The sequence below is a fragment of the Engystomops pustulosus genome, chromosome 9 (genome assembly GCF_040894005.1).
Source record: "Engystomops pustulosus chromosome 9, aEngPut4.maternal, whole genome shotgun sequence".
NCBI lineage: Eukaryota > Metazoa > Chordata > Amphibia > Anura > Leptodactylidae > Engystomops > Engystomops pustulosus.
In genome coordinates this window covers 96,895,156-96,908,827 of record NC_092419.1, presented here as the reverse complement: position 1 = coordinate 96,908,827, position 13,672 = coordinate 96,895,156, and the positions used below count along the sequence as shown (strand labels likewise).

Below are 13,672 nucleotides of genomic sequence, written 5' to 3'. Positions count from 1 at the left end.
TCGGCTCCCGCCCCCGGCCGCTTCCCCCCTCAAACCCGCCCCCGGCCGCTTCCCCCCTCAAACCCGCCCCCGGCCGCTTCCCCCCTCAAACCCGCCCCCGGCCGCTTCCCCCCTCAAACCCGCCCCCGGCCGCTTCCCCCCTCAAACCCGCCCTCTGCCGCTTCCCCCCTCAGCAGAGAAAAACCCTTCCGGGATTACCCTTCCAGTGGTACAGACCACTGAAGATCCCCTTGTCGAACCACATCCGGCACTATGCATATGCAGTATCACTTTCACCTGTGCGGTTCCTTTAATTCATAGTATGAGTTATTATTTTTGGCAGATGGCTTAATCTACCACTATATTGTGAAATGAAGTCAGTGTTTGCTAGAGACACAATAATACAACCCCCCAGACTCCAAGAAGCGACTCATTACCATGTGACATCCTAATTGGTATAATTACTGTTCTAGATTACCCATAAAGCCCTGTTTTTAGGTCACACCAGAGGGACAATACAAGATATGAAAATAACCTGTTTTAATTGAGATAGTAAAGCTACAGCACTCACATAAAGATGGTTTTATTCATTGTTTTGGCCCATTAGGTAATTGTAGGATGTTGAATGAGGAGCAGAGGACATATATTGTCTCATAAATCACAAAGCTGTCTCATAGAAGACGAGAACAATTAGTCATTTACACGTTTACAAGTTTTTGCATCCATTCATTTGTTGTTGTTGGTGATGATCCTACGCTGTAAATATCTCCAGACCAAGATTCATTCCTGATATGGATGGTCATTGATCCTAATCAAAGCTGTGTAACACTTCCTCTGCCCAGTGGGGGCGCTGCAGCAGAACTGAACACTCCATAATGATTATTATCCAGGGAAATATCTTGGGATTTACTGTAGTCATTTTTTTATTCATCAGATATTCACTTGTTATTGGATACGTATGTACGGCTGCTGTCATGTATATTAGTGATGTCGGTTTTACTACATTTTACTACATTTTGCTTTATGGCACTATTAATTGGATGTTGGTTTACTTGACTTGGTTCTTTTGCTCTTTTTTTTTTCCCCACAGAAAGCCAGAAAAAGGGATCCAGTACTTGATTGAGCGAGGCTTCCTATCCGACACCCCTGTGGGAGTAGCACACTTCATCCTCGAGAGGAAAGGCCTGAGCCGACAGATGATCGGAGAGTTCCTGGGAAACCGCCAGAAACAGTTCAACCGGGATGTTTTGGAGTAAGACCCAATGAATCCTGAGTCGCACATGTACAAGGAGGGGTGGTAGGGGAGGACGGACCTGCCGTCTGTGTGAGAACACAAAGTGCCGCTATGGGAAGACGTGCCATCTTGTGTGTATGTGGGCCAGAGAGAAGGGGCTTCCCATTTCGTGATTGCTAGAGCAGGATGTGCTTCTTGGCTGCGAGTGGAGGGGGTGTCCTGGAATGAGAAAGCTTGACATCTTGTGTGAGCGGATGAGGATATGCTGGAGGTCTGCCATTTTGTGAGGGAGCAGTATGCGTCTTATTAATGAGGATTGCCATCTTGTCTGTGGAGGATTATAAAGCGTATCGTGATAGGGGTCACTTAAGGTGAATAGGTGATCATGGGGACCCCCCCCCCCAAAAAAAAAAAAAAAAATTAAGATGCCAATAACACATTTCCTCCTTCTGCTCAAAAATATATACCCATTCCCTGAACAACATAATAGCAGCTCTGCCGGGTAAAAAACCAAGGCTATTTTTGACTCCTTGCTAAATGCAGTCAGCATGGTAACCTTAGTCATCTGTATCTGCCAGTAAGTAGAGGCTTGGCTTAGCAACTCTGTCACATTTCCTATTTATAACCCTAAATAGCTGAGGCCAGTGATTGCAATCTGTATACAGCGCCGCAGAATATGTTGGCGATCAAGCCGGTCAATAACAAATCGGTAAGATAAAAAAATTATAGATGTAGCAGAGCTGAATTGGTCATTTAATGTCTGTGAATCATTGGAGCTGCATTGAGGTGATGCAAGCAATATTAGGGACAATATTCACACTGGACTGGATCCCAGGCTTCGCGCACAGCCGGGTGGAGATGGGAGTGAGCGCTGCTCTCCCTTCTTCATAGAAAGCTGAGCAGCCACCTGTCATGGTGAGGTGAACATGTGCCATAGACCTCTATTGTGGCCGTATTGTGGACATATTTTGTGCAGTCAAATCACGGTAACAATTACGGTATTTTGAATGGGCCCTTTAGATGTAGCAAAACTGATTTAAGGCACAACAACAGACAAGCATGGACCTGTTTTTGGAAGAAAAAAAAAAAGAATTAAAATCTGGTCCATTACCCAAGAGCCAATTCAGTCCCAGAAACTTGCTCCGTGCACTTTTAGGATTTTCTGGGCCTCAAATCACTGTAAATGGACACGTGATTCAAGATTTGGTCAAGGAAATCCTGCAAGGGCACTGAGCAAATTTCTTAGAACCAATTTGTTAGCGGCCATCAGATTTTGGGTCCAGATTCCTTATATCCAATAAAAGGGGACTGCAATGATAGGGTGCCAAGGGGTTGTCACAGCAGCCGATGACCTAGTGTAGGCTCCCAGATCTGTGATCTTAGTACACCTGTTAAACCAGGGTGTAATAGGATGATATCCTAGATGCCAGTGAACGCTGCCAAAGTTTCTGCTTTTGGTCATATCGCCTCCCCAAAAAGATGGAGTGCATAAGATTATCAACAATTCTATATCATAGAAATTGTTACCAATAAAAACCACAGCTAATAAAACAACGATCCCAATCCCTAATACAGCATGATTATATTATACCTTATACTAGTGCATCTGTATGTACCAGACATGTCCAGTTTCTGATGTATGCTCTGTATTTCTAGCTGTGTGGTGGATGAAATGGACTTCTCCAACATGGATCTGGATGAAGCTCTGCGGAAGTTCCAGGCTCACATCCGTGTTCAAGGGGAGGCTCAGAAGGTGGAAAGACTCATTGAAGCGTTCAGGTGACTGCTCTCTGACATGTTCCTCTACCTTGTGTATCATATCTACAAATCCACACCCATAATGACTTTTCTTTCACTCTCAATGGTTCCCAGTCAGCGTTACTGTGTGTGCAATCCCGCGCTGGTTCGCCAATTTCGGAACCCGGACACCATATTTATACTGGCGTTTGCTATCATTCTCCTCAACACTGACATGTACAGCCCGAGCGTCAAGGCTGAACGTAAGATGAAATTGGATGACTTCATCAAGAATCTGCGTGGTAAGTAGTAAACTGTATACAGCTGTATTCACATTGTATTTCTGGCTATGGAGCGCTGGAGTATCTGCCATTTTTCTCTTGCCAGTGGAGGTAAGTATTTATTGAGATTTCTCTGAATGTCATAAAACCCCTTCTACATAAATGCCATTATGAGTTTTCCTTCCTCTCCTTATCTCGCCTGCATCACATGTACAAAGTGATTTATTTTAGCACATTTTTCTATTTTCATTGCTAACATCTAAAACCTGTTGATCGAGGTAAACGATCAGATATGCTTCAACACAAACATCCAGATCTTGTGACATCGGCCACTTGTTATCCGCATTCTTCTCAGTTTTACCCTCTGCACGTCATCCTGGCAGTCAGAACTAATAAAAACCGCGACCACAGCCATGACTGATGTAGATTAGTGTCACCAACATTGCGTTAGTGTCATAAGTGACCTCAAGTGTTGACTAGGTATTTGGATGCCTGACTATTCCTAAAAGAGGACGTCTTGGCTTTCCTGACATAATTGTTTGAGTAAATGAATGTATTTTTCCATGAGGTAATGGAAAGTTCATCTGTTATTCTTCCTGCAAATGAATAAAATGAAACCTGAGCATCACCCTCCAATGGTCGCAATGGTTTTCCCCTACGTTACTAGTGATAGATGAATATATAGGGACATAGATTAGGGGAACAATAACACATTAGGTAAAGGGATCAGTGTTTACTTCCTGGTCACAAGATAGGTGGTAGCACTGGGTCGTTTGCAAACAAGCCGACACAAAGAGCCGGCTCCCGTCAGTGAGCCGATGGCTCACTAAACTCCGCCGCTAAACGGCTCAACACGTCTCCTTTAACCCGATAAAATCAGGATAAAAGTCGTGGGGTAACTAACTGGCTTGCGGCTCCCTATTATATATTTAATAAGGAGCCGTTCAGGAGCAGAAGAGTCGGATCTTCTTAGTGAGCGGAGCCTAATGGGCCAGCTCACTAAGAAGAGCCATAATTCCCATCACTTATAGGTGGAGATCTCCTATGAGTGGTTCAGTGACATTGAAATTTGCTGTGCTTTGTAGGAAATTAAAATCCTGCAACACTTATCTGAGCATTGCAATCTCTTCACAATTCAGATTCACATCCTGGACAACCACTTAATCTCAATAAATGAATTTCCAGGTGGAATAACAAAGGAACCCATATGCAACGCATTTAACGTTTTTTTCTTTGTCCTAGGGGTGGATAATGGAGAGGACATTCCTCGGGACTTGTTAGTGGGTATATACCAGAGGATCCAGGGTCGGGAGCTGAGAACAAATGATGATCACGTATCTCAGGTGCAAGCCGTGGAGAGGATGATTGTTGGAAAGAAGCCGGTAAGGAACATGGTGTCCACAGCACCTATTATTGGTATGGTTGTGTTACTCCCTGGTCATACCACATCTTGTACCTTACTTCTATCACCCCTGCAGGTACTTTCTCTTCCACATCGGCGTCTAGTTTGCTGCTGTCAACTCTACGAGGTCCCAGATCCAAATCGTCCACAGAGGATGGGTCTGCACCAGAGGGAGGTCTTCCTCTTCAACGATCTTCTGGTGGTAAGTGACACATTTGTATGGTGGATGAAGGAGGGTAGTTACAGTGCTATGGATGCAATGAATCTTTATTCTTACACAGGTAACAAAGATCTTCCAGAAGAAGAAAATATTAGTGACCTACAGCTTCCGGCAGTCCTTTCCACTGGTGGACATGCAGATGCAGCTCTTCCAGAACTCATGTAAGTCATTATTAGTCATGTAAATGAATAGCACTTCCTCTAAACAAAGAAATGGCACATCAGTATTTGCAAATGATGTAGCAATGCAGATTTTCTAAATTGTATAGAATTTTGCATCTGCCTTATCACCTTCAAGCCGGGCTTGGAAGTGTCTTCATGGTCATATTAAAGACGTAATTTTTATAAAATACATCTTACAAATAATCATTTATGGTCATTAAGAGTCCACAACACAACACTGATTTACTGTGTAGGAGATAGCAGTAAGTCCCGATAACTTCAGTGGAGTTGTGCTGCAATTCTCCTGCAGTCTGTGTAGTAGAGGGGTCACAGATACCCATCATTCTCGGGATGGGTGGGGGTCCCAGATACCAGTCACAATGGAGGAAATATTCATACGCTAGTGCATTGTGCATCGGCATATGATAGAATTTGCATTTCTCTGGGTCACATACATTTCTGTGCCTGGCACTGCCGAGTGTTGAATTGCACTATTACAAGAGACCATTCATCCCTGAACGATCGAAGGCCATAGCGAGTGCACAGACGCAGGACAGGAACCCGCACCGACTTACTCTACCACCGGCCGCTCCCCTCTCTACCCCTACCCCCCCCCCCCCCCCCCCCAATCACTTGGCGTGTGGAGGTTGCCTAACGGGGAAAATAGACGCAATTCCTGGCAATTGCTATTATTTCAGAAAACTGACATATAAGCTAGTGATAAGCTGTCACTAATAGATAATAGTAACCTTTAATATGTTGATGTCCACCCATGGGAATACTTCTTATGGTGCCTCTTGACCTAGGGCTAGGTCTACGGTCTATGTTATGTAATATATAAGAAACCTGTGTTATACATGAACTTGGAACAATAGATGATCCTGTGAAATGGTGAAAGAGGACAAGACCACTACTGAACACATGAACGCTACTTATCTCCTGTGTACTTCCTATTAACAGATTACCAGAATGGCATCAAATTACTCTCTGCTGTCCCCGGTGGTGAGAGGAAAGTACTGATAATCTTCAATGCTCCAAGTCTTCAGGACCGCTTAAGGTTTACCAGTGACCTGCGGGAGTCTATTGCAGAAGTCCAAGAGATGGAAAAATACAGAGTAGAATGTAAGTGATCTAAAGGATATGTCCTCTAGTTGGACTGTTGTAGAAGATATTTTGTATTTGTCATACTTACTATCCATTATTTTTAATAGCTGAGCTAGAAAAGCAAAAGGGGGTGATGCGTCCCAACACCTCCCCTGGGCCTGGTATGAAGGAAGCCGTCAATGGGACTCTGGGCCGACCCAGTCTGGATGACACTTATGCACTAGGGGAAGGTCTGAAGAGAAGTGCTCTTAGCAGCTCCCTAAGAGATCTCTCTGATGTTGGTAAGTGTCGTTCCTGCCTTGTCATCATCCATGCCATTACTCATATATATCCCATTCTATATATAATGGGGACAAAGGAAGTGTTCCAATAGCAGCGGTTCTTTAGGACTATAGATATTTGGCCAGTGTATGGCACATAGACAGGTGATGCTTCTTGACACCAACATATTTTTTCCAAAATCTGGAAACCTGTTATTGTCAAACCTCAAACACAACCTATAGGGTTGTGTGCACTTACTGAGCATCGGGTAATGAAGGCATCACTTGCATTTCTGCCATGTGTGAATATACCCTTTGGGTTCCTCTAATTATATAAGGCAGGCTGTAGATTAAATATGCATCTCCTCTAGTCAGCCCTTGCCTTATTAACTTGAGTACAAAGATTATGTTATTCCATTTACTGTCAGCGTGCTTGATACAATCTGTTGGTTAATCCGGCGATCTGCCAACTTCATAATGAACCAGACCTTGGCCACTTGAATTGCCAAAGTTAGCGGGAACAAAGCCAAGTGATGAATGTTACCAGGCAGAAGCCTAAGGGGGGATATTTATCAACACCTGTTTTTTTTTTTCAATGATTTGCAAATAAGGTGAATCCCCCTTACCCTGGGAAGGATAATTGCCCTGTCCACACCACCTTTTCTAAAATTGGTGAATTTGGCATAAGAATGGCATTTTATGAACTTTTTGATGCCAATTTTTCTGGTGTTAGGGCTTTCTAATTAGGGATGGTGCTGCTACAGATGTCATATATTGAACTCCCTGGATCCTCTGTTTGTTTACCCTTATATGCATAGATTCACCGGTAAGTGGTTAATAGAATACAGTAGGAACAACATATGTGACCAGAATTATTTTTTTTCCTGCGGGGGATAAACGGAATTCGCAAGCTATGCAGAACTGAGGACTGCATTTCTTTACCGGCTCCAGATGCATTAATCTTTCCTTGAAAGAGCCTGATAATGGCCGGGGTGCACATGGCTGACAGTGCTGATACTGTGGTTTTGTATGTGATAAATAATCCACTTGCTCCCTATTCTAATGCTGCGTTCCCCTGCTCCTGAGCTTGTGCATTGATTTCTATGTAACGCAGAGACTTGCTGCCACCTGGTGGTGAAGTCTCAGTATGACCGCCTTTATTAGAGGCACAGAAGGTGCAGGTTGTGTGGGCAGACATGTAGCTTGCAGCAAGGGAACTCACAGTACCCAGCAGATTGCAACCTCTTGGGATATAAAGTAGTGGTGTGTATCCAGGCAGCATGCACAATGCCCTTTTTTCTCTGCATATTCAATTTTCTCACAGTTTTCTACATTTGTCTATTTCCGCCTGTGTTTTCACTCCCATACGCATGCCTCTGCCCTTATATTTCTGTGGTACACAGTTGGCCCTATGTTTTTTCCTTTGGCCTCTTCTTTTCTCTTGCCAATTTATCCTTTATGCCCCCTCCTATCTTCCTCCTCCTGCTCCTTAATGCTTGCTTGTTACTAACTTGATGCTTAGGTAAGAGAGGAAGGCGTAACAGCGCGGGATCTCTGGACAGCACCATTGAAGTAAGTCCTGAGATTTAGTTGCATGTGATAGGTTACTGTGTGTATCTGTATTTATCCCCCCAGGCTGCTTCCGTGTGGGAATAGGGGATAGCTTCCGATACTTTCCTCTTGATGTTGTACTGTGTAGTTCCTGTATGTGTGTGGGGGAGGGGGTGCATGCAGGTGAATTGCTCAATGAGGGTGGTAGTCATGTGCATCTTTCTTTCTCTCCCCAGGGATCTATCATTAGCAGCCCTCGCCCCCATCAGAGACTTGCTGCTCCACCACCACCTCCTCCTGAGGAGTACAAGGCTCCGAGACCAGTGTCAAATTCTTCCTCTTTCCTGGGTTCCCTGTTTGGAAGCAAGAGAGGAAAGGGTCCCTTCCAAAACCTGCCTCCAGCCTCATTACCACCTCACCCTCAGACACCTCCAGGAATTGATGGACAGTCGAAAATTCAAGCTCTGCATGCTCAGTACTGCCACAATCAGGGGGTGCTTGCCCAGGCCCCACCACCATATCATTCTCAGCCACCGTCTTCTGCACCACCGCAACAGCCGCACCAACCTCCCCCTCAAACTTCTCACCGTTACCATCAGCCACCATTGTCTGCTCAGTTTACATTGCAGCGCCCTGGTCAACAGAAGAGACCACCAGTAGGCGCGCCACCCATGACGCCCACCTCCCCTCACCCGCAGTACACCTTGCACGGCCGGCACTCTGCAAACCAGCCACAGTCTCCGCTACCCATGTACGGATCTGTGCCCCAACATCCAATGACTCATACATATCCTCAGCACATGCACCAGTCTCAGCACTCCATGCAGAAGCAACCACCTAAGCACTTTATATTTACCCACCACCCTTCTCAAATGCCTCCTCAGCCGCAACGTCCGCAGCAGTCCCAGTACACTCCTACATATACTCAGCCGCACAGCCAGTCTCCATGCTCACCTATATCTCCCATTCCACCACATCCATCCTATCCACCTCTCCCTCCTCCATCTCCTCATACACCTCACACTCCTCTTACACCGCACTCCCCTCTTCCTCCCACATCCCCCCTGCCTCAGCATGCCTCCCATCATCCTATGGGAACAAATACATCCCAGGGTAACCCTAAACAAAAACCAGTTAACAGAATCAGCACGGTGGTGTAAAGAAGGCACGTGAGCAGAGGCGAAGGAATAGCATGCACATGGGGATACGGGCGAAGGCTTCTGGCTGTTCTACCCCCGCTCCATCAGCACTCCTCGGCACTTACTAGGACAGAGCCACGGCCAGTGATGTGTTCAGTCACTGGGACTATGTTTTCTGATATATGAAGAAGAGACTATGTATGTCCTAATATATGCACCGCCCTTGTGTTCCCTTCCCCGCTCTGAAGTCCTCTTTTGTTGGTTGTTAAAAGGTTTCAAATTTTTCTTGCTTAAAGGTCCCAATAGTGAAAGGTAATGAGGCCGAACCATTGGTGTGGGCGATTGGATGAGTGGATGGGTATTTTGTTAGCAGGTTAATGCACCTCCGTGATAAAGGTGTGCCTGGTGAGAGTATGCTTGTGTATTAGAAGGTAATGGGTCCAAGCTGACCCTGCTGCTAGTGCCATAGGGGCCTATGAGGTGATATCTGACATTGCACAGGGGGGGGGGGGTGCAAACATGTGCACGAACACAATCACTACAGTGACTACGACTAGAAAGTCTGCTGCCTTCTTCTCCCATCCCAATGCCTAAAAGGGGGCCTTGTGTTTTATGTTCTGATCGGACTCCTATCAAAAGGTCCAGTATACGTGCATTCCAGGGTATATACCACTATGTGACGCAGGGAATGGACCCCATAAAACAGCATAAACAAAGTGTATATAGAAGATAAACCCGAATGTTCTGGGCATGTTCTGTGCCATTTTCTTTCTGCACAATCATTGAGCAGTTCTTGCTTTCTTAAGAAAACTATATACAGAGTTTTATGTATAGAGATACAAAGATGTCTATATTAATATATATAACTATATATAGTGTAAAATCCTATATGTACGAGGTAGAATGTCTGCTCCAGTGCTCACATCTGACATCTTCTACGTCACGCCGGCGTCTCTGCTTGACTAGAATGTGCAGATACAGAGAAGTGGACGCACTGGAGGATCTTATCCCAGCAGCCGACGGGTAAATCAGCTTCACTTCAAAGACCCTTCACTTAGAGGAGGCAGATTTTATGTTTAAGGGGCTCCCCAGACTTGTTATAGGAGCCCATAACCAATTGGAGTGATAATATTTCCACCCTGCACACCATAGCTTTTCATTATATAGCTGTTTCCAGTCACTTCAGAAAGCAGAGATCTTGAAAAGCAAAGAAGAATGTTGCAAAATTGAGCAGGTTTGATATGTTTTTGGAGACCAATTTCCCCAAGGGCCTCCATGGACATATTGAATGAACAAACCATGTGCTTGATTCAAATAACTTTATTGGCATCACTTGTAACAGGCAGGGGGGGGGGGCTTTAACAGAAACCTTGTCTCCTAATGATTTGACATCAGCATCTTATCCCAGCTCATCTGCTTCCACTTACAGTATATGAAGGGAATTCCTGAAATCTTCCATATCTCGTATAATAAGCAGGGTTTATCAGTCGCAGGCGCTGGTCTATATGCGTGGCATGTATACATTCCAAAATACACAATGCAGGACATACTCCTGCCTATATATTAACCAGGAGATTATCTGTATGACCTAATTAAAGGGATCGCCAAAAAAACAATGCAACAACCTGCACCGTGTACTTGATGATGTTTTTAGTGGAAACCTCATTGTGGTTTTTATTTCTTAACGTTCTTGTAAATCTAAAGGAAACAATATTTCCCTCCAGGGGGTTAGTCTATAGCATAGGCAGCTGTTTTAGGCAGCCAAATAAAGGAGACTTGTTAAAATGCATCAATTTAAAGGGGCTCTTAAAGCATCGATTGCATATCTGGGGGTCCCAGACCTGTAGATTTAGCTGTCCTAAATAGCGGCGTTTGTCATTGAATTCCCTAATGCAATGTAATCACATCCAGGACCCTCTTGTTATCCAAAACGTTGAGGATAGCCCCTTTTATAGTGATTAACATCTTATGTATGGGCCTTATATGTAGGTTGCCCTCTTCTTGAATGGTGCCAGTCTCACATATTAGATATATAAAGATTTCTATAATCTTAGAAAGATTTCTGTCCTAAAAATTAGCTTTTTTTTAACTTTTCAAATGTGTCAATAATATGGTATCTTTCTGCGGTTTTATGCAGCCCCACCCCCCACAAGTCTTACCTCCACAGGGGTAATGCATTTAAGGAGCTCACAAAACACCTTTTTTTGGTTGCAAGTAACATCACATGGGGGAGATTTTTTTTTAATGTCCAGATAAGCAAGGACTGTGCAAAATTTAGTAATTTTCACATGCTACTTCTTACACAACTTTACTTTTTGGCAAAATTGTGGCAAACAACATTAGTAACTCTTTCACATTCCCCTTATCTATGCTTATATATAAAATCCGTACCTCTACCTAAATGGGTGTGTATTTTCAGGGGTGGTAAAGGACAAGTTTGGGAACACTGCTATTGATACCCTGTGTGAACAGGTTGCTATCAGGACTGCTGCTAGATCTTCCTGATGTAATTCCTACAGCATCCACCTGTCTGAGGCCGAGTACAGGCATGTATTATATGCAGGGTCACCTAGTGGTCTACATTATAGTAGACTAATTCTTGTGCCCGGGCCTTAAAGACTTAAAAGGATATGCAGTGTGTCCCATTCTGGATTCCTAGAATTCATAGTAGTACCAGATTAAAGTACTGTATATCCCCATCTGTTAATATATGGAATAATATCCATGTAAATGTTACAGAATGATTAACATTCTAGATTTTATAGAATGATTACGGATATGTTTCATCCACTCCATGACCCACATGATGCTATTGAGAAGCCATGTTGTACAGCAGGAATAGTAACATTTCTGTGACCTAGTGATTGCACTTTAAATGAGGCGACTCTGATCTCATTGGATTCTCCCAGTACATTTAGTTATTAGGAAATTTCTATGTATGGTGAATATGTGGGGCTTCTTTACAGATTTACACATTGGGTGTTTTAAGATGTTACTCATCTGATGGAAATACCTTGATTTATGAGATCCTCTTAAGGGGAATTTATAGGAGGGGAGGAAATTAGGACATATTGGGCCATGTTTATTTATGTGTCTGCAGCACTACCAGAGGTAAAATAAAGTATTACACTTTTTGGTCCTCCAGAGTGCTATGTGTTACCACACTTTTCTTTAGTAACCCCCTTTGTTAAAGGGCATCTGCCAACAGGATGGAGGACTGTATGCAAATGAGCCTGAGGGGCTCCAGACTCCATAGGTGTTAATAGAGCCTGGAGCCCCTCAGGCTCATTTGCATACAGTCCTTCATCCTGGTGGTAGGTGTCCTTTAAATCAAGCCTGGTGATGAGTCATTCTGCAAATCCAGGTCAGCATTACTTGGAAAAAAGAAGGTCATTATACCCAATAAAACCACATCATATTATCATTAGACGTTATGGTGCAGTCGTACATCACCTTGGATAATACCTTGTCCTCAATGGTGAATATTCTCCTAAATGACTCCTAATAGACAAAGCCGCGAGCTCATCATATATAGTCACTATGATACATTGTACATTGACTTTAAACATTTTGCAAACTATCAATGTAATTCTCAGGGTGTCCTGTAGGTGGTGCCTTTTTTTCTCTCCTGGAATTATCCCTCTGCTGAGATTCTACCATTATAGCAAAAAAATTCTCATTAAAACCAATTAGAATTAAGGAAAAATAGTTGCATCAAGCTTTGTGGATTTAGGTTAGAATACCCTCTGGTAGTCTCCAAAACTTCTATGACCCAAAGAAGCTTGTTTTGTTTTTTTTCCTGATTGTTTCCAGCATGGGTGTGTGATACTTTGCAGGTCGTTTCCATTGGAGATGCAGATTTTATAGAATGGGGGGGGGGGGGATCACATCCATTCACCATGACCCAGACAGGGCCAGTCCACTCCATTATTATTTTTTCCTTCCTCTTAATGGCTTCTGTTCCCTTCTGTATGCTCATAGCATGCTTGTGGTGTGCTGCTTGCAGGCACAACACTGCTGTACAGTTCTGGATGTGTGTATAGACTATATATGATAAATATTTCCTATGGAATGGTTATCCAGCCTGTGCCGCGTGGGGTGGGAGGGAGGTTTATGGGGAAGTAATGGGCCATTTTTTTCCGTGGGACAGGTATCTTGTCCTTATTTTTAGTTGCTTATTTTATTTTACATCTGTTTTACGCCCCGGTTTTGGGACTGATTTATTTTTGTGTCTGGGCGTGAATAGGGGGGGGGGGAGGGGTGCAACATACAAAATCTTATGAACTATATATGAAATCCAGATGTATATATTGTGTATATTTAATGCTTCAGAAATTGAAAAAAAAAGTCTGTTACTGGTGTGTATCTCACTGTGTCCTTCATTTATTTCATGTGGTGTCTGTTTCCTACATACGGTACGTTCTACAGGGGGGAGTCTAAAGCCCCAGAAGGTAGAGAGGATCCAGTGAGTCACAGCAGCTAGATACAGGGGGGCAGAAAGGATTGCAAACTAGAACATGTAACTACAACAAAGAGAGTTGCTAGAAAATGTATTTATATTTAGATCTATTAATTACAGATATCTTTTTGTGAGCTTTGATTAC

General features: G+C 43.7%; 1 protein-coding gene across 15 annotated transcripts in view; it reads left to right on the top strand.

Annotated features, from left to right (window-relative positions):
- Positions 1-13,433, top strand: part of IQSEC2 (IQ motif and Sec7 domain ArfGEF 2) — a 152,922-nt gene extending 139,489 nt beyond the window's left edge. For 13 of the 15 annotated variants that reach the window (XM_072124262.1, XM_072124269.1, XM_072124257.1 and 10 more), the window contains 10 exons: positions 1,070-1,231; positions 2,870-2,992; positions 3,086-3,252; positions 4,474-4,613; positions 4,710-4,835; positions 4,915-5,014; positions 5,975-6,136; positions 6,226-6,399; positions 7,901-7,950; positions 8,166-13,433. In XM_072124262.1, coding sequence (XP_071980363.1) covers positions 1,070-1,231; positions 2,870-2,992; positions 3,086-3,252; positions 4,474-4,613; positions 4,710-4,835; positions 4,915-5,014; positions 5,975-6,136; positions 6,226-6,399; positions 7,901-7,950; positions 8,166-9,089 — 2,128 coding nt within the window. In that variant the 3' untranslated portion in view covers positions 9,090-13,433. The other 2 variants (XM_072124272.1, XM_072124271.1) reach the window with 2 other exon arrangements.
- Positions 13,434-13,672: the final 239 nt, after the last annotated feature.